Source organism: Lithobates pipiens, unplaced genomic scaffold (assembly GCF_037356315.1).
Source record: "Lithobates pipiens isolate NorthernLeopardFrog02 unplaced genomic scaffold, aLitPip1_a1.2 Scaffold_19, whole genome shotgun sequence".
Lineage (NCBI taxonomy): Eukaryota > Metazoa > Chordata > Amphibia > Anura > Ranidae > Lithobates > Lithobates pipiens.
Window position 1 is genome coordinate 12,211,016 of NW_027507764.1, and position 22,131 is coordinate 12,233,146.

At 48.2% G+C, this 22,131-nt stretch overlaps 1 protein-coding gene across 1 annotated transcript in view; it reads right to left on the reverse strand.

Annotated features, from left to right (window-relative positions):
- Window positions 1–22,131, reverse strand: part of RHPN1 (rhophilin Rho GTPase binding protein 1) — a gene marked incomplete in the record, with an annotated part of 104,062 nt that overhangs the window by 50,312 nt on the left and 31,619 nt on the right. The window contains 2 exon segments of the mRNA XM_077490525.1: window positions 719–794; window positions 7,609–7,737. Coding sequence (XP_077346651.1) covers window positions 719–794; window positions 7,609–7,737 — 205 coding nt within the window.

Sequence of the window (22,131 nt, forward strand, 5' to 3'; positions counted from 1 at the left end):
CAATTATGAAAATAGTAATCTATTAATTTCATAATCGATTAGTTGTTTCAGCCCTAATAATAAGTCATTGCACTGTCACCAAATGCCCATAACAGCCGATGTAATACGGAGACAACTGAGCAATGCAGCCAGCAAAATCATTACATCCTCATTCCTTCCCAGCACAGTATTCTTTGTTTATTTCAGGCATTTATATAACCCTGACAGTTTACACACCGTACATTCAGATCAGTCCCCGCCCCCGAGGAGCTTACAATCTAAGGTTCGGCTACAAACACAAGGGCCAATCCATAGACCTCATCATTATACAGGCATTGCTTCAAGTCGCGGCAAAAAAAATCATGCAACTTTCAGGTCGCACAAGTGTGAAAAGGGGCCCGCAAGAGATTTTCTCTCTTTCAGCCCGTGCATAATGTATGGTCTGCCTTATACCCCCTGTTGCATTTGCTGGGCAGTACCACCCAAGAAAATGGGGCCAGGCTGTACCCACCCTGCAACCATACAGCCATGTGGGCTTTTAGGGGTTAAAAACAGGCAGAGCGGAGTCAAATTATATCCTCCCAGACACCTGAGATACGCCCTACGAAAAGTAATCCACCACTGATCGCTCTTCAGAGGGCAACCTTAAATGTAAGCAAGCCCAAAAAGATACATTTTTTAGCGGTGGTTTAAAAATATCGGACCAGACGTATCGGCGCTGCACCTGTACAGAGCTCACCTTCAACTGATCCGTCAGGTCCAGATCTTTTGTCTCTTTCAAGCCCAGCGGGATCATGGGAACGCTGATCACTTCACTGCAAACCACAAAAAAAAAAAAAAAAACAGAAAACACATTTAAAAAGAACAGAGAGGGGTCAGACTGCAGAACACAAGTCATCCAATCGGCTGTCTAGACAACTCGAGCCAATCATTTTGGAATGAAGAATGCAGACTACAAGCAGTCCAACACATTGACATGCAGGCACAGGAGCGGTGCACAAGAAGAAGAATGGCGAGATGTAGGAGAGGGTGACAAATCTGCCAGCGCAACAGAGATTTTGTTTCATTTCATCCATAAATATTACAAACAGCGATTACGTGTTTAACCCCTTCAATACCAGGAACTTTCACCCCCCTCTTCCTGCCCAGGCCAATTTTCAGCACTTTGAATGACAATTGCGCGGTCAGGTTACACTGAACTCATATGACATTTTTATCATTTTTTTTTTTCCAACATAAATAGAGGATTTATTTTGGTAGTAATTAATCACCTCTGGGTTTTTTTTATTTTTTTATTTATTTATTTATTTTTTTATGCAAAAAAATAAGACAAAATTTGGAAAAAATAAATAAAAAATAAAATAAAAAACCAACAACACGTTTTTCTTTGTTTCTGTTGTAAAAGTTTTTCACATAAATAATCTTTCTTTATAAAAATTTAGGCCAAAATTAATTCTGCTACATTTATTTGATGAAAATAACTCAAATCAGCGTATAGTATTTAGTCTGCAAGACCGAAATATGATCAGTCCCGACGTACTGATGGCCAATCTAATTTTTTGAGGCCCAAAAACGGCAGGACAGTACAAATACCCCCCCCCCACCCCCCAAAATGACCTTTTTTTTGGAAAGTAGGCAGTCCGAGGTATTTCATAAGAGGCATTGCAAGTTTTTTGAAGTTTTTAAATTTGCCACAATTTGTTTAACCAGTTCAGCCACCGGAAGATTTTACCCCCTTCCTTGACCAGATCACTTTTTACGATTCGGCACTGCGTCGCTTTAACTGACAATTGCGCGCCCGTGCGATGTTACGCCAACGTTTTTGCACTATAAACAAAAAAGCGACAATTTAAAAAAAAAAAAAAAGGCATTTTTTTTACTTTTTGCTATAATAAATATCCCCCAAAAAATATATAAAAATTTTTTTTTTCCCCTCAATTTAGGCTGATATGTATACTTCTACATATATCTTTGGTAAAAAAAAAAAAAAAAAAAATTAAAATTATTATATATATTGATTGGTTTGCCCAAAAGTTATAGTGTCTACAAAATAGGGGATAGATTTATTGCATTTTTTTTAAATTTTTTTAGTAATGGTAGCAAAATGCGATTTTTATCATGACTGCGACATTATGGCGGACACATCGGAACGCTTTTGACACTATTTTAGGACCATTGTCATTTATACAGTGATCAGTGCTTTAAAAATGCACAGATTACTGTATAAATGACACAAATGGGGTTAAACACTAGGGGGGGGCGATCAAGGGGTTAAGTGTGTCCTAGGGAGTGATTCTAACTGGGAGAGGGGGGGGGGGGTGGGCTTACACTGACATGACAGCGATCACCGCTTCCGATCACAGGGAGCAGTAGATCTGTCATGTAACTAGGCAGAACGGGGAAATATCGGCAGTCGGCAAGTGGTTAAAAAATAAATAGATGAATAAATAAAATAAAAATTCACAAGTGCAGTACAGTGCAATCATATAACTGGTGTGGTGGTGATCAGAGACACTGACTGGTGACAATATGTAAACAAAAAAAAAAAAATATATATATATATATATATATATATATATATATATATTTATTTTTTTAATTAACAATTTTTATTTATTTACATACAGTACAGTAGTTACACCATTACTCCGGGGACACTATGTGACACTACGATTGCTCAGAACAGGGGATTTTACAGTTCTAAGCAACCATTTTTTTTTTCCTGAATAAAAAAATATTAAATTTAGTGTTTACTATTATGATTAGCTATGATTGGGCACTGCTAATCACATGATACAGGTAGGCTGTGACTGGCCCCGTCTGTACCAATGCGATCACTGTGACCAATCACAGGGCTCATCACTGTAGTACACAATGAATGGCATGAATCTAAGCAATTCATTGTGTACAGTTGTCATGTCATGTGCTGTGATTGGCCACAGTGATCACATGGTACCGGCAGTGGGCCGGCACAGTGATCTGTCATCGGCTATGTCCGGTGGAGAGACAGCGGGTGGCAGATCTCGCCAGAGCGTGGCCCGATCCTGGGAGGACATCATATGACATCCACCCAGGGGAACAGGGCCCCCGCTCGGCCATCATATTACAATAGGCCGGGCGGGAGGGGGTTAAAACCCAACCCAAGCGAATACTTTTTCATTTATATTTTTGTTTTGGATGGAGTGTAGGGTAAGAACCTCAGGCAGCTTTTTATTGCTGTTTGTACACCACTGATAAGATCCCCCTACTTTGTACATAATTACAGGGAGGAGTTAAAGAGGTTGTAAAGGCAGAAGGTTCATTTTATGCATTAAAGTGATTGTAAAGCTTTGTTTTTTTTAATATAACAAACGTGTTATACTTACCTCCTCTGTGTAAGGATTTGCAAAGAGTGGCCCCGATCCTCCTCTTCTGGGGTCCCCTGGCTCCTCCTCTTCTCGAGTGCCCCCCCACGGAGAGCCACATTCCCTTGGGGCATCCATGCGGGGGCGCTCCTGAGTCCTGCTGCTGCGTCCATTGACACAGACAGCAGGACTCGCCCCCCCCCCCCCCCCCGTCTCTGGATTTGATTGACAGCAGTGGGAGCCAATGGCTCCCGCTGCTATCAATCTATCCAATGAGGAGAGAGACAGCGTCTGGGCTCGTACTCATCACTGAAATGAATGGGATCAGTTAAGAAAAAAAGGGGGGCTCTGGGGGGCAGCTGCAGCACAAAAGGGTTTCTCACCTTAATGCATAGAATGTACGAAGGTGAAAAACCATGATGGTTTACAACCCCTCTATGATGATAAACCTTCTGTGTGGAGCAGCCCCCTCAATACTTACCTGAGGTCTATCTAGCTCCAGTGATGTTACACGAGAGAGACTTGGCTGTCCGGGACTCCCCTCTTTATTGGCGGAGACACACAGGGGGCGCCATTGGCTCCCGCTGCTGTCAAAGTCAGTGAGCCAAAAGAAAGAAAGGGGGTGGGCCGAGTCTTGAGTGCCCCCCCCCCATAGCAAGCTGCATACTGTGGGGGCACTTAATGGGAGGGAGGAGCCAAGAGCGTGGAAAGGGGACCCGAGAAGAAGAGGATTCGGGCTGCTCTGGGGGGGCGGGCGGGGGTTTAAAAACAACAATTAAGATTTTAAAGCAGAAGGCCGGGATTTTCAGAAAAATCCCCTATTAGTACACTAAACAGTTATTACATTTGTGAAATGTTACCGTTTAACCGCTTGCCGACCGGCTCACGCCGATATACGTTGGCAGAAGGGCACATACAGGCATACTAATGTACCTGTAGGTTGCTCTTTAAGAAGCGGTTTTGCAAGCTCAGTGAGTGCGATCGCGGGTCCTGCGGACTCGATGTATGTGGGGGATACCCGCGATCATCTCATGGGGGAGGAACAACGGCAAAGTGCTAATGTAAACAAGCGTCTCCCCATTCTGCCTAGTGACAGGACACTGATCACCGCTCCCTGTAATCGGGAGCGGTGATCAGTGTCGTGTCACACATAGAGGAATCATAGTTAGAATCACTCCCTAGGACACACTTACCCCCTACAGTGCCACCTAGTGGTTAACCCCTTCACTGCCAGTCACATTTACACAGTAATCCATGCATTTTTAATTGCACTGATCGCTGTATAAATGGGAATGGTCTCAAAATAGCACCAAAAGTGTCCGATGTGTCCGCCATAATGTCGCACACACAAAAAAATAAAAATAAAATTATATTATATTATATATTTTACAGACATACACACACACACGCTTATTGATTAATTGCCATAAATCTATCCCCTATTTTGTAGATGCTATAACCTTTGCACAAAACAATCAATATACGCTTGCTGCAATTTTTTTTACCAAAAATATGTAGAAGAATTCGTATCGGCCTAAACTGAGGGGAAAAATTATTTTTCTTATATATTTTTGGGGGATCAAGGGGTTCTAGGGAGTATCCTAGGGAGTGATTCTAACTGTGGGCGGGAGGGGGGGGGGGGGCTGACTGGAGGAGGAGAGAGATCGCTGTTCCTGATCAATAGGAACAGCAGATCTCTCTCTCCTCCCCTGACAGAACAGGGATCTGTTTGTTTACATTGACAGACCCCGGTTCTGGCTCTCTGAGGAGCGATCGCGGGTGGCCTGCGGACATCGCGGCCGCTGGCCACTTGCGTTGGTTCTAGTGACGCGGCGTGCGCGCCTGCTATAGAGTTTGAAAAAAAGGGACCGTTGTACGGCGATTTACGCAGCAGAGTCATTCTGCCGTTGTATAAATGCGGCAGATGGTCAGCAAGCAGATAAAAAATTCACATGGTTGCAGTGTTGCATGACCGCGCAATTGGCAAAGTGTGACAGCGCTGAAAATGGTCCCAGTGCTGGAGGATGGGGGCCTCTAGCTGGGAGGACACACGGTCCCAGTGCTGGAGGATGGGGGCCTCTAGCTGGGAGGACACACGGTCCCAGTGCTGGAGGATGGGGGCCTCTAGCTGGGAGGACACACGGTCCCAGTGCTGGAGGATGGGGGCCTCTAGCTGGGAGGACACACGGTCCCAGTGCTGGAGGATGGGGGCCTCTAGCTGGGAGGACACACGGTCCCTGTGCTGGAGGATGGGGGCCTCTAGCTGGGAGGACACACGGTCCCAGTGCTGGAGGATGGAGGCCTCTAGCTGGGAGGACACACGGTCCCAGTGCTGGAGGCCTCTAGCTGGGAGGACACACGGTCCCAGTGCTGGAGGCCTCTAGCTGGGAGGACACACGGTCCCAGTGCTGGAGGCCTCTAGCTGGGAGGACACACGGTCCCAGTGCTGGAGGCCTCTAGCTGGGAGGACACACGGTCCCAGTGCTGGAGGATGGAGGCCTCTAGCTGGGAGGACACACGGTCCCAGTGCTGGAGGATGGAGGCCTCTAGCTGGGAGGACACACGGTCCCAGTGCTGGAGGATGGAGGCCTCTAGCTGGGAGGACACACGGTCCCAGTGCTGGAGGATGGAGGCCTCTAGCTGGGAGGACACACGGTCCCAGTGCTGGAGGATGGAGGCCTCTAGCTGGGAGGACACACGGTCCCAGTGCTGGAGGATGGAGGCCTCTAGCTGGGAGGACACACGGTCCCAGTGCTGGAGGATGGAGGCCTCTAGCTGGGAGGACACACGGTCCCAGTGCTGGAGGATGGAGGCCTCTAGCTGGGAGGACACACGGTCCCAGTGCTGGAGGATGGAGGCCTCTAGCTGGGAGGACACACGGTCCCAGTGCTGGGGGATGGAGGCCTCTAGCTGGGAGGACACACGGTCCCAGTGCTGGAGGATGGAGGCCTCTAGCTGGGAGGACACACGGTCCCAGTGCTGGAGGATGGAGGCCTCTAGCTGGGAGGACACACGGTCCCAGTGCTGGAGGATGGAGGCCTCTAGCTGGGAGGACACACGGTCCCAGTGCTGGAGGATGGAGGCCTCTAGCTGGGAGGACACACGGTCCCAGTGCTGGAGGATGGAGGCCTCTAGCTGGGAGGACACACGGTCCCAGTGCTGGAGGATGGAGGCCTCTAGCTGGGAGGACACACGGTCCCAGTGCTGGAGGATGGAGGCCTCTAGCTGGGAGGACACACGGTCCCAGTGCTGGAGGATGGAGGCCTCTAGCTGGGAGGACACACGGTCCCAGTGCTGGAGGATGGAGGCCTCTAGCTGGGAGGACACACGGTCCCAGTGCTGGAGGATGGAGGCCTCTAGCTGGGAGGACACACGGTCCCAGTGCTGGAGGATGGAGGCCTCTAGCTGGGAGGACACACGGTCCCAGTGCTGGAGGATGGAGGCCTCTAGCTGGGAGGACACACGGTCCCAGTGCTGGAGGATGGAGGCCTCTAGCTGGGAGGACACACGGTCCCAGTGCTGGAGGATGGAGGCCTCTAGCTGGGAGGACACACGGTCCCAGTGCTGGAGGATGGAGGCCTCTAGCTGGGAGGACACACGGTCCCAGTGCTGGAGGATGGAGGCCTCTAGCTGGGAGGACACACGGTCCCAGTGCTGGAGGATGGAGGCCTCTAGCTGGGAGGACACACGGTCCCAGTGCTGGAGGATGGAGGCCTCTAGCTGGGAGGACACACGGTCCCAGTGCTGGAGGATGGAGGCCTCTAGCTGGGAGGACACACGGTCCCAGTGCTGGAGGATGGGGGCCTCTAGCTGGGAGGACACACGGTCCCAGTGCTGGAGGATGGGGGCCTCTAGCTGGGAGGACACACGGTCCCAGTGCTGGAGGATGGGGGCCTCTAGCTGGGAGGACACACGGTCTCAGTGCTGGAGGATGGAGGCCTGTACCTGGCAGGACACACGGTCCCTGTGCTGGAGGATAGAGGCCTCTAGCTAGGAGGACACACAGTACATGTGCTGGAGGATAGAGGCCTCTAGCTAGGTGGACACACAGTACATGTGCTGGAGGATGGAGGTCTCTAGCTGGGAGGGCACATGGTCCCTGTGCTGGAGGATAGAGGCCTCTAGCTAGGTGGACACACAGTCCTTGTGCTGGAGGATGGAGGTCTCTAGCTGGGAGGGCACACGGTCCCGGTGCTGGAGGATGGAGGCCTCTAGGTGGGAGGACACACAGTACTTGTGCTGGAGGATGGAGGCCTGTAGTTGGGAGGACACATGGTGAGGTTACCTTTCGTTTTGGTAGACATCCACCGAACTGTTCAACTCTTCCAGCTCTTCTTTTAAAAGCTGTAGGTTGGAGTTGACGTAGCTGAGCTCCAGGGCCACCGTCTCCTTCACTTTGTGGTTTGTGGTTGCCCTGTAAGGATACAATACAAACTGTGACATCCACACCGAGGACTATGACATCATTACCCATTACTGGAAGAACATCAAACCAAATCAGCACTAAGGAGACGCAGCGCCACACACCAAACCATCCATCGGGTGTAAAATCAAAAATATTTTGTATTTAAGTTTAGGCAGTAATTGGTGTTGCGCCGAGTATTTGTACAAATTTTCCGATGCTTGACCCGATACTTGGGCAGCCTCAGGGGTGATCGGTGGGGGGAATTACAAGCACCGATCTCCCTGTATAGCTTTTCTGACAGTTGTTTCTCCTTTCCCTCCTGTGGCTGTCAGGGAGATCGGTGCTTGTAACTGCCCCCGCACCAATCAGCCCCCGGCTGTCCCCCTCTGTGCTGCCCATGTCCTCCAAGTCCCCCCTACGTCCTCCCTGGCTCTCCGTGTCCTCCTGCGGGCCCCGATCCGTTTTGTCCTCCGGGTCCCCCTCTGTGTAACCCTCCAGGTCCCCATGTGTCCTTCCCGGCTCCTCCTCCGGTCCCTTCTCCCCATGTCCTTCTCCGCTCTCCGGCTCCGCCTCTGGTGCCCCCCCCCCCCCCCCATGTCCTCCTTCAAGTTCCAGCCTGTCCTCCTCTGCTCTTCCACTGGTCTCCCCCTGCCCCGGATCTTTCAGGATGGAGAGCGGAGGAAGGAGCCAGTAAATCTGTCATTTACTGGCTCCTTCCATTTCCGAATGCACAGCCTGTGTTTATGATGCTTCAGTTTATGAAAGAAGGAGGAGCCGATGTCTCCTGTTCATTTTCAGTGCTGAGAAAGGGACTGGGGAATCTGTGTCCTCAGTCCCTTTCCATGTCTCAAAGGGGAAAAATCAGGGGTCTGTTTAGACCCCTGAAATCTCACCAAAGAAAGAAGAAGACCACACCACTACTGACACATGTGCCACAGTCACATAACATTTAAAACAAAAAGTATTGGTAATCGGCATAAAAAAAAAAGCGTTACCGGCGCATCCCTAGTAGTAATGAAGTATTACTTATGAATATTCTGTTTTTTTTTCCTGCCCATCTAATGTCCCTTTACATGTCTTGCAAACTACTCTTAGCTGCTCAGCTGAAAAAAAAAAAAAAGAAGTCCATTATTTACAGAGCTCAATATTTCCAGCTAAAAGTGAATTTTCAAAAGAATTTTCTTTGGAAAATCTTACGGTATTTAAGAATTTTAGTTCGTATTGCTGCAGCAACAAACGATTTTCATGCGGCCATCGAATTTGAGCAATTGGACATTAAAAAAAAAAAAATTCTAAATTAATGATGGGAGAATCGCCCCCCTATCTTAATGCGTAGAATGCACCTTCTGCCTTTACAACTCCTTTAAAATGTTCATTAACTGCTTGCCGCCCGCCAACCATCAAAATGACGACGGGGCGGTGCGGCTCTCCTTCTGGGGCGAGGTCACATGACGGTGTCCCACTACAGCCGCTCTCGATCGTGGCGTGTTGCTAGGACACGGTGCGATCTTGGTAAAGAGCCACGTCTGCGCCTCTTTAACCATGTGATCGGATGTGTCCAATCACAGCTTGTCACATTTTAAACAAGGAAGTGCCAGTAATCGTCTCTCCTCGCCTCGCACTGACAGCATGTGTGGCGAGGAGATCCACGCCAGGGGGACATTAGAAATGTAATCAGGGCACCGCTTATCAGTGCCCCAATTACAATAGTGCAAAACAGTAACACAAATCAGTGCCCACCAGTGGCAGCAATCAGTGCCCACCAGTGGCAGCAATCAGTGCCCACCAGTGGTGCCAGTCAGCGCTGGCAATCAGTGCCGCCTATCAGTGCTGCCCATCAATGCCCATTAGTACCGCCTATCCGTGCCCACCAGCGCCACCTTTTAGTGTGGCATATTAGTGCCTCCTCATCAGTGCCCACCAGTTCAGCCTATCAGTGCACATCAGTGAAGGCAAAAAATTACTCAGTTACAAAATTTACTGACTGAACAAAAAAAAAAAAATAAAAGTAAAAAAAAAAAAAAAATAAAGTAAAAAAAAAAAAAAAAAAAAAAAAAATAATGATAAAAAAAAGTTTGAGTACAGTGTTGTATGACCGTGTAATTGTCAAAGTGCAACAGCGCTGAAAGCTGAAAAATGGCCTGGGCAGGAAGGGGTGTAAGTGGCCGGTAGGCAAGTGGTTAACCCAAAAAAAAAAAAAAATAAAAAAAAAAGTCAGATCCTGGCCCCTTAAAAGCAGATTACACAACACAAGCGCTATGCTGTTTAATTTGCCCCCCACCCCTTCTAAAAACGGCAAAAGAACTTTTAGAGCCATCAACTTTTTTATTTTTTTATTTATTTTTTTACTCGAAAAACTAATAATAAAAAAAAAAATCTTTGTAGTCGCTTATAGCAATCCAATCTCACTTATTGTGTTTTTTTTTATTTATTTTTTATTTATTTTTTTTATATCAAAAATCTGTAGTAGAATATATATTGACCTAAATTATTGAAGAAATTTAATTTAACTTTTTTTTTTGGATGCGTTTTATAGCAAAAAGTAAAAAAACGTTTTTTTTTTTCCCCAAAAATTGGTCTTTTTTAAATAAAAGGGTTTTGGTTTGATACAATAAGCAGTGCAAAGTTCTTTCCGATGGTTCCAATACCAGGAGGGAGTGCGAAGTCTCGGCTCGGCTCTCTCGGCTCCCAATGCACAGAGGGAGTCAAAAAACTAATAATAAAAAAAAAATTCTTTGTAGTCGCTTATAGCAATCCAATCTCACTTATTGTGTTTTTTTTTTATTTATTTTTATTTATTTTTTTTATACCAAAAATCTGTAGTAGAATATATATATTGGCCTAAATTATTGAAGAAATTTAATTTAACTTTTTTTTTTTGGATGCGTTTTATAGCAGAAAGTAAAAAACTTTTTTTTTTCCCAAAAATTGGTCTATTTTTTGTTTATAGCGTAGAAAAAATAAAAATAAAAAAAACACACACACAGACACACACACACAGGTTATCAAATACCACCAAAACAAAGCTCTACTTGTGGGGGGGAGCACATCAATTTTATTTGGGTACAGCGTCACACGTCCGCGCAATCGTCAAAGTAACGCAGTGCCGGATCACATAAAAATGTGCCTGGTCAGGAAGGGGGGCGGGGGGGGGGGGTAAATCTTCCAGCGCTGAAGTGGTAAAAAAAATAAAAAAATTTAAAAATTTAAATAAAAAAATAAAAAAATAAATAAAAGGGTTTTGGTTTGATACAATAAGCAGTGCAAAGTTCTTTCCGATGGTTCCAATACCAGGAGGGAGTGTGAAGTCTTGGCTCGGCTCTCTCGGCTCCCGGTGCACAGAGGGAGACAGACATGTCAGGATGATGAAGGCGGCGAGGATCAGGACCATTTATGGCCGCGATCCATCAAGTGAAAGAGCGCGTTCATCATGGCGCAGACTCTTGCTGTATTGATTGGGGGGGGGGGGGTATATTGTTGTCCTTTGTATGACGGTGGCATTGATGGAGGACAAAGCATCCCCCGCGTAGGGCATTCTACCACACAAAGGGCCCTGGAGATGAAAAGCTTCAGTCGGCTTCTGGGCAGAGATGAGTCACGTCTCCGGCCTTTGTGTGCGCCTTATCTGTGTGCAAAACACAAGGCGACCGTCATCACCGACGACGCTGCGCTCCCTCGTCCTGAATGTTTTATGGGTCACTATGAAATAACAGCCACCGTGTGAGGCCGCGGCAAACAAAACCAAGGACTCTCAGGTGGATGGAGAGATCCGCAACCCAATGCACCCCCCGCCCCCCCCCCCCCGCACCGACAGAATAGGCAACGCAAGGCGATGACATGGCTCAACTCTCAACAACCGCCGGGATTAGCGCGGGAAACAATGGAGGAAGGTGCTATTTATAGAAACGGTGCGGAACAATGAGGGGGTCATTGATTGGTGGAGATCAGGGGGGGGTCACCGCACACTTTCACAGGATTTTTAGAAGGATCGTGGAACCCCCCCCCCCAGAGAAGTCACTAAGGTCCTACACAAGTCAGAGATGAGTCAAATGTTCAGTATATGGCGGGTTCTCTGAACATCACTAGAGTTCGGGTGCCGAAATCAAATGCCATTAACCCCTTGACTTCCGGAAGATCCCCCCCCACCACCCTTCCTGACCAGGCCATTGTTTTGAGATATGGCACTCCACTACTTTAACTGGGAATTGTGCGGTCATGCGGCGCTGTATCCAAATACAATTTATGTCCTTTTATCCAACAAATAGAGCTTTCTTTTGGTGGTATTTGATCACCTCTGCGGTTTTTATTTTTTGCGTTTTAAACAAAAAAAATAAATAAATAAATAAATAAATAAAAAAAATTGGGTTTACTTTGCTATAAATCATATCCAAAAAATGAAAAAAAACATCAAAAAAAAAAAAAAATTAAAAAAAAACATTTAAAAAAAAAATTTAATTTTTTTTTCAAAAAATAAAAAAACATCAAAAATTTAGGCCAATATGTAATCCACTACATTTTTTTTTTTTTAACAAAATAGACGAATAGGATTTTTTTATTCATTTATTTTTTTACTAGTAATAGCGACGATCAGCAACTAATGCCACGTACACGCGATCGGACTTTCCGACAACAAAACCGCGGATTTTTGTTCAAAGGTTGTCGGTTCCAACTCGTCTTGCCTACACACGGTCACACAAACGTTGGCCAACAATTTACAAAATGTAGAGACGCACTACGTGGGTTTTTCAGCTCTTTAGCGCCACCCTTTGGGCTCCTTCTGCTAATTTCGCATTAGTAGATGTTTGGCGAGTGTTGATTCGCACTTTTCTTTTTGTGTTTTTTATTTTGCAAGTGATATTCTTGATATCACTTGGAAAAAAAAAAGCCTTTGAAAATTTAAATTTGTAATAACTCCATCAGTATCACCAGCAAAGCAGCTTCATTATTATCCCATTAACCACTTCAGCCCCGGAAAGGATTTACCCCCCTTCCTGACCAGAGCAGTTTTTTGCGATACGGCACTGCGTCGCTTTAACTGACAATTGCGCGGTCGTGCGACGTTGCACCCAAACAAAAATTGGCAACCTTTCCCCCCCCCCCCCACAAATAAGAGCTGTCGTTTAGGGGTATTTGATCACCCCTGCGGTTTTTATTTTTTGCGTTATAAACAAAAAAATAGGGACAATTTAAAAAAAAAAAAAAGCATTATTTTTTTACTAATTTTATAATAAATATCCCCCAAAAATATATATAATTTTTTTTTTCCTCAGTTTAAGCCGATACGTATTCTTCTACATATTTTTGTTAAAAAAAAAAAATTGCAATAAGCGTTTATCATGACTGCGACATTATGGCGGACACATTGGACAATTTTGACACATTTTTGGGACCATTGGCATTAATACAGCGATCAAACCTATAAAATAGCATTGATTACTGTAAAAATGTCACTGGCAGTGAAGGGGTTAGCCACTAGGGGGCGGGGGAGGGGTTAAAACGGTTCTGCACCTAAAATAAAAAAATATTAAAAGCCAGCAGCTACTAATATTGCAGCTGCTGACTTTTAATAAATTGACACTTACCTGTCCCAGGGTCCAGCGATGTCGGCGGCAGATGACGAGTGATCGCTCGTCTCGCTGCTGCCCCCGCCGCCATCCTCTGTCAGGGAATCGGGAAGTGAAGCATTACAGCTTCACTGCCCGGTTCCCTACTGCGCATGCGCGAGTCACGCTGCACGTCTCTTATGGTCCCCGCTGTGTCTCTGGGAACTGTGCGTTTCCCAAAACACAATGGGGGGGGCGGGGCGTCTGCGGCGGTCTGGCCGCAAGTGGGTGCAGTTACCTGGATTATCCAGGTAACTGCACCCCCCTCCCCCCTGAAAGGTGCCGATTGTGGCACCGGAGGGGGGCAGGGATCAGATTACCGGAACTTCCCCTTTAGGGTGAAGAACCGCTTTAAGTGTGTCCTAGGGGAGTGCTTCTGTCTGGGGGGGATGGGCTGTGTGTGACGTGACACTGATCGCTGCTTGCCGCATCACGAATGTTAATTCTCCACTATGAACACTAGATTACAGGACCGGCCGCTTCTGCTTCCGAGCATGCGTGGACTTTTGTGCGACGGACTTGTGTACACATGATCGTAAAGTCCGACAACAAAAATTTGTTGGCGGGAAAATTTGAGAACCTGCTAGCCAACATTTGTTGGCGGAAAGTCCGACAGTAAATGTTCCATGGAGCGTATACACGGTGGGACTTTCCGACAAAAAGCTCACATCCAATATTTCCCGGCCGAAAATCTGACCGCGTGTACGCGGCAATAGGGGGACTAAGATATTGTGGCGGACCGATACAGTGATAAGTGCTAAAAATATGCACTGTCGCTGTACTAATATCACTGGCTGGGAAGGGGTTAAACATCAGGGGCGATCAAAGGGTTAACTGGGTGCCTAGCCTGTGTTTTCTTACTGTGATTTTACTAGTGGAAGGCAAGGGATAGAACGGTGTTCCTGATTAACAGGAACACAGGATCCGTGCCCTCTGTACTGACAGAACGGCGATCTGCCTGGTTTATGTAGCAAGGTCCCGAACCTCTAGAGGTCTAATGGTGACCTCCGGAGTCAGGGAGAGCCGGCATCCATCTGTGTAGACTGGGTTACAAGGCATGGTGGGTGTAAGACAAGCTGAAGTGATGGGCGCCAGACACTTTTTGAATGCAAAGAGATTTATTGTCTCTTGAACAAGAACTGTGGGTGAGAGGGTTAGGGCCAGGACACCCTTGAGTAGATGCAATGATAATTGGCAAACTCCAAGACTTCTATTTAGGTAGACAGCTAAACAGTGGAAGGTCTCCAGCCGGATACCACTTCTGTATAGGTGGGACCGCGGTCTCCTATGGCAACAAATCTTGTAACAGTCACTAACGTACTTAACTATTGGTAACACAGAATAGTTCTCCTCACACGCTACAGTCTCCACTCACTGAGCTCCCGATCTCTCATTAGACTCTCAGACCCAGTCGCCACTGGATCCCCTGAGCTCTTCCACCTCCGTTACTCAGTATCTTCCTCAAACGTCACCCCCGCTTCCCTGCTGGGTCCTTGGCTTGGCATTCACAGATACTCTTCAAGCGTCACCCCTGCTGTCTCGCTAGGTCCCTGGCTTGGCACTCACTGATGCTCCTCAGTGTCACCTCTGCTGACCTGCTAGGTCCCTGGCTTGGCACTCACTGATGCTCCTCAGTGTCACCTCTGCTGTCCTGCTAGGTCCCTGGCTTGGCACTCACTGATGCTCCTCAGTGTCACCTCTGCTGTCCTGCTAGGTCCCTGGCTTGGCACTCACTGATGCTCCTCAAGCGCCACATCTGACGTCCTGCTAGGTCTCTGGCTTGGCACTCACTGATGCTCCTCAAGCTTCACCTCTGCTGACCTGCTAGGTCCTTGGCTTGGCACTCACTGATGCTCCTCAAGCTTCACCTCTGCTGACCTGCTAGGTCCCTGGCTTGGCACTCACTGATGCTCCTCAAGCGCCACATCTGACGTCCTGCTAGGTCCCTGGCTTGGCACTCACTGATGCTCCTCAAGCGCAACATCTGCTGTCCTGCTAGGTCCCTGGCTTGGCACTCACTGATGCTCCTCAAGCGCCACATCTGCTGTCCTGCTAGGTCCTTGGCTTGGCACTCACTGATGCACCTCAGCGTCACCTCTGCTGACCTGCTAGGTCCCTGGCTTGGCACTCACTGATGCTCCTCAGCGTCACCTCTGCTGTCTCGCTAGGTCCTTGGCTTGGCACTCACTGATGCACCTCAGCGTCACCTCTGCTGACCTGCTAGGTCCTTGGCTTGGCACTCACTGATGCTCCTCAGTGTCACCTCTGCTGACCCGTTGCGTCCCTGGCTTGGCACTCACTGAAGTCTTCCCACTTCTTCACCGTCTCCGGCTGGTAAGAAGCCTGCTCTGGTACTGGCCTCAGCTTACTCACAGTGGTCTCCGGTAATAAGATGGATGGCCAGTTATTGGTGACAGCTTCCCTTCTACCTCCGACCACTACTGGTTCCCCGGCTGGCTGAACCTTCCCTCTCGGTTGGATTCCAGTCCTGCCGTCCCAACCATGCACTGCTTCTGGATAGGCCCTCAGACAGCCTACCAGCCAGGTGTCCCCAGGATAGGCCTCAGGCTTCTGGCCTAGCAGCCTGGTGCAATATAACATGTCCACCCAGACAGCTGTCCAGGTGGCACAGAACCCCGATCACCTGACTTCACCCAAATAAATAAGTTCTCCCAGCAGGCCAAGGGACTAAAGAAACCCCCGTCAATTGGCTGAGACACCCCATCCATCCATCCATAACCTGTCCTTGCTAAGCCCTTGTCTAATGTCACCAGCATAACGCCACCTAGCGACAGAAGAGAGAAAGTGCAGCAAGTCCAGAACTAGAGAGGAATCAGTGGATCTACTAACAATTAACCAGGGCAACTACCGCCTGGCAAACTAAATTTACTACCAACCCTGCCTGAACACCAGGGTGCTACATCTACATAAGCAGATCGCTGTTCTGGCTCTCTGCCCAATGATTGGTGGGTGCCAGCCGACATAGAATCCGCAGTACCGCCAGATCAGCTCCCGCTGTGTCTAATCACAGCAGGAGCAGGTCACCGGTGGAGAGGTTCCCCAATTAATTTATAATCCTCATACAGGAAACCCGAGGGCCCGAGCGATGGTAGGGGATCTCAGTGGAATAACGGCGGTTCCGCTGGGTGGGCGAATCACTAAAATTTGCAGAACCCACCTCCCAGTAAGCGAGGGTAAAAAAAGGGGGGGGGGGTGGGGGTTGGATGAAGATCCACTTTGCCCACCAAATCGACAAATGACGGCGACACAGTGGCTCTCTCGTTCTGGGATGACCTCTACCCACTCTCACCTGTGGGGGGGGCGCAAAAAATGGCGGTGCGCTCTGTCCCTAGGACGCGAAGGGTATGACAATGGGCAACATGTACAGGAGAGGAGTGTGAAGGGTGCGATTCCATGTATGTACAGGAGAGGGGTGTGGAGGGTATGACAGTGAGCAGTATGTACAGGAGAGGAGCGTGGGGGGTATGACAGTGGGCAGTATGTACAGGAGAGGAGCGTGGGGGGTATGACAGTGGGCAGTATGTACAGGAGAGGAGCGTGGGGGGTATGACAGTGGGCAGTATGTACAGGAGAGGAGCGTGGAGGGTATGACAGTGGGCAGTATGTACAGGAGAGGAGCGTGGAGGGTATGACAGTGGGCAGTATGTACAGGAGAGGAGCGTGGAGGGTATGACAGTGGGCAGTATGTACAGGAGAGGAGCGTGGAGGGTATGACAGTGAGCAGTATGTACAGGAGAGGAGCGTGGAGGGTATGACAGTGAGCAGTATGTACAGGAGAGGAGCGTGGAGGGTATGACAGTGAGCAGTATGTACAGGAGAGGAGCGTGGAGGGTATGATAGTGAGCAGTATGTACAGGAGAGGAGAGGAGTGTGTAGGGTATGACAGTTGGCAGTATGTACAGGAGAGGAGAGGAGTGTGGAGGGTATGACAGTGAGCAGTATGTACATGAGAGGAGCGTGGAGGGTATGACAGTGAGCAGTATGTACATGAGAGAAGCGTGGAGGGTATGACAGTGGGCAGTATATACATGAGAGGAGCGTGGAGGGTATGACAGTGGGCAGTATGTACATGAGAGAAGCGTGGAGGGTATGACAGTGGGCAGTATATACATGAGAGGAGCGTGGAGGGTATGACAGTGGGCAGTCTATACAAGAGAGGAATGTGGAGGGTATGACAGTGAGCAGTATGTACAGGAGAGGAGTGTGGGGGGTATGACAGTGAGCAGTATGTACAGGAGAGGAGTGTGGAGGGTATGACAGTGGGCAGTATATACAAGAGAGGAATGTGGAGGGTATGACAGTGGGCAGTATATACAAGAGAGGAATGTGGAGGGTATGACAGTGAGCAGTATGTACAGGAGAGGAGAGGAGTGTGGAGGGTATGACAGTGAGCAGTATGTACAGGAGAGGAGTGTGGAGGGTATGACAGTGGGCAGTATATACAAGAGAGGAGTGTGGAGGGTATGACAGTGGGCAGTATATACAAGAGAGGAATGTGGAGGGTATGACAGTGGGCAGTATATACAAGAGAGGAGTGTGGAGGGTATGACAGTGGGCAGTATATACAAGAGAGGAATGTGGAGGGTATGACAGTGGGCAGTATATACAAGAGAGGAATGTGGAGGGTATGACAGTGGGCAGTATATACAAGAGAGGAGTGTGGAGGGTATGACAGTGGGCAGTATATACAAGAGAGGAATGTGGAGGGTATGACAGTGGGCAGTATATACAAGAGAGGAATGTGGAGGGTATGACAGTGGGCAGTATATACAAGAGAGGAATGTGGAGGGTATGACAGTGGGCAGTATATACAAGAGAGGAGTGTGGAGGGTATGACAGTGGGCAGTATATACAAGAGAGGAATGTGGAGGGTATGACAGTGGGCAGTATATACAAGAGAGGAGTGTGGAGGGTATGACAGTGGGCAGTATATACAAGAGAGGAATGTGGAGGGTATGACAGTGAGCAGTATGTACAGGAGAGGAGAGGAGTGTGGAGGGTATGACAGTGAGCAGTATGTACAGGAGAGGAGTGTGGAGGGTATGACAGTGGGCAGTATATACAAGAGAGGAATGTGGAGGGTATGACAGTGGGCAGTATGTACAGGAGAGGAGAGGATTGTGGAGGGTATGACAGTGAGCAGTATGTACAGGAGAGGAGTGTGGAGGGTATGACAGTGGGCAGTATATAAAAGAGAGGAATGTGGAGGGTATGACAGTGGGCAGTATGTACAGGAGAGGAGAGAGGTGTGGAGGGTATGACAGTGGGCAGTATGTACAGGAGAGGAGAGGAGTGTGGAGGGTATGACAGTGAGCAGTATGTACAGGAGAGGAGTGTGAAGGGTAAGACAGCGGGCATTACTGAAAGGAAATCGTGTGGACATCGGACCATAACACTGTTATAAGTTTGGACTTTCCACTTTAAAACTATAGCAATTAAAATGGAGTCAGCCCCCATTTGCAGCTACAACAGCGTCTACTCTTCTGGAAAGGCGTAGCACAAGATTTGGGAGTGTGTGTGGGAATGTGTGGGAATTTGTGCCCATTTGTGAGGTCAGGTGCTGATGTTGGATGAGAAGACCTGGCACACAATTTAATTTACCCCAAAAGGTGACCAGTAGGGTTGAGGTCTACGCGGGACACTCGAGTTCTTCCACATCAAACTGGTCACACCATGTCTATGTGGATCTGGCTTTGTACACAGGGGACAGTCATGGTGGAACAGAAAGGGGTCTTCACCAAACTTACTACAAGACTGGAAGAGCACAATTGTCATTTAAAATGGCTTTGTATGCTGTGGCGTTAAACAGAACCCATCACTGGAGACACCTGGATTCAGTTTGAAGGGGGGTCCGCATACTGCTGGCCATAAAGGATACAGAGCAATATTACTTCCATGGTGTCCCATCTGATATGTAATCTTTGCCATGCGTGTCGGAGGGTCATTTATTTACAGCACAAAAAATAAAAACTACAAAAAAAATAAAAAATAAAAGATCTGCTGGCACATAAGGCATAAAATGCAGTGCCAGCGACACACAAAAGGCAAGATAATTAGTATAAACATTGAGGAGGATCCTCCCACCGCTCCTCATTACACGTGTCACCGATTCATGTCCCAGAAGGGCAAACCTGACACCGCTGTCCGGAGTGGAAATCAAGACCAAAAACAAGGAATCCACACCGGATCTTATAAAAAGGGAGTGCGGGTCAAACCGTTCTGGCGGCCCAGGATATCAGAATTATCCTTTTTATTCTGGGACAACCAGCAAGCACTAAACAGTCCTCAGCTTGCAGATGTTTAGGTCACTACCGCTCATCTGCCGCACAACCACCCAAAGTGCTATTCCGGTTTTTAGAGGGACAACGTGCTGGAGATCCTCGATCCAAAACACCCGCTGCACTCACATTGGGGGTCTTCCCTCCCGGACAACATCCAGAACGGAGATAACTAACAATGCCACTGTCAGACTACCACTTACCAGACCGGTGAGTCCGCTTGGGCAGAGGGTGGTCTCCCGTACGTGTCCGACTTACAACCCCTGGTAGAGTAGACAGGTGGCTGAGAGTGGTATGAGAGCCTGTGGTGTGGATCCAGGAGCAGGAAACAGTAGGAACTCCGAAGCAGCAGGTGTTAGGCAGGACACAGGAAAACTAGGTGCGGAGCAGGAACTGAGCAGGCAGGTCCGGGTACAGGCAGGGTTCAGCAACAGGTGGGCAGCAACGGTACAGTAGGAGCAGGCAGGAGCGAGGTCAGAACAGGCCGAGGTCAGATGCAGGCAGAGGACAGGGATGTCCAGGAGAAAGCCGGGTCGTCAGGAGATCGGGAAGCAGAAACACAGATACAGGCAACGGAGCAGGAACCGGGGAGCTGATGATCAGGCAGCACCCGAGTGGAATATGCGGCAGACCTAAATAGGGCGATTGGCGCCAAGCACCGTGCCGACGCGCACATAGGTGCACATGCGCCCGATTGCCAGCACACACACCAGCGTCACCCGAAGCGCACACAACAGCGCGCACCGGCGCCAGCAAGAGCGCGCACGGGCAGACAGCGGCGCGCACCAGCGCCCGCAGGAGCGCACACAGGAACAGGCACACCAGCACGCACCGTCGCACATCGGCGCACACCAGCACGGGCAGCACCGCGACCAACCAGGTAACTTCTCTGACAGCCACTAAACTGAGGAAACCGGGGGGGGGGGATGCAGCCCACTAGACACCACCTGTAAGTGAAACATCTTTTCGAAAGCAAATCACATTTTTTGAAAAAGCCTCCAGGTCAAAAAGGGTCTGCTTTTCGGCAACCTAGGAGGACACCGAATTTACATCTCAATATAGCACCAAAACAATCTGTTCCATCAAAAGAAACTTAGCTGCCATAAAAGGAGTGCATTTTTTTTTTATATCCAAAAGTAATATTTTATAGCCCCCCCATCAGGTTCCTACCCTTGATCTAAAATTTAGTAACTACCATAAAAATTCTAAAGACCTACAACTATGGCCAACGCACGATCTGTCCTTTAAACAATCATTCCTAAGCTAAAACGTGCATGTGCATCAAAAGTGAATGGAAGAGAACCTGAGAGCCATCTTATATCCCCACCCCCTTTCAACAGTGTTCGGCCAGGAGAGGTCAGTCAGGGACGGTGTGTGAATGAATGAATGAATGAATGAAATACTTATATAGCGCACAATGCGAACTGAATCGCCTCCAGGTAACTTCTCACCTAACCCTATTCTTCAAAGTGAATCACCAATTTTCAACCCTATAACCTCAAATATACACCTTATCTTTAACGCAAGCTCCAACCATGAACCTCAACCACAATAAATTAGCCCAAGTCTAAACCCTACCCATCAACTTCACTCATAACCCTACCAGTCAACCACATCTCCTGCCCATTAAACCTTAGCCTAAGACAGCCTTTCTCAACCTTTTCAACACAGAGGAACCCTTGAAATAGTTCTCCGGTCTCAAGGAACCCCTTCTAAAAATTAGAAATCTACAACTCATGGTACATTAGTGTGATGGTCAGTGGGAAGAATGCTCCTTACACTTGTGGTCATTGGGAAGATTTACCTCCTTGCAGATAGCTAAAAAGATCAAAAGTGTGAGTGGGAACTTATCTGAGAGGCAGAAATTGCCCAATGCTGAAGGAACCCCTACAACCTCTGGAGGAACCCTAGTTGAGAATCACTGGCCTAAGATATAAACAACAACTTCACCAACAACACACTGAATCAGAAATCTTGCCCGCCATCCCTGTAATCACAATCCCTCAACCACACTCCTCAAGCCCTACTGCTATCCATCAACTTCACCTCTTACTCCAACCCTTAACCAAACCCCTTACCCTCTGCCTAAACACCATCAATATCAACAATGACCCTCAACATTTAACCTCACAATAAACCAGGAACCTAACTAGCAATTATATATCTCAAACTCTTAATCCTCAACTTCCCAGTAAATCAGCTACCTCAACCCTTAACCCCATCCCTCCACCAAGCCCCTTATATTCGACCTCATACTGAACCAACCAACAACCCCACCAATAATCCTTGTGCCTCAACCAAAACCCCAATTCCCCTCCTTACCGCCTACCACCAACCTCACCCATAAATCCACCCCTCAACCCCTTAGCCTAAACGTCACGCTGAACCAGAAGGCTTGCCGATAACCCAATCCCAACTACACTCCTCACCCTTCCTTTTCTTCAACCTCATCTCCATCTCTCAACCAAACCCTTACCCTCAAGCTTTACTTGTATCCATCA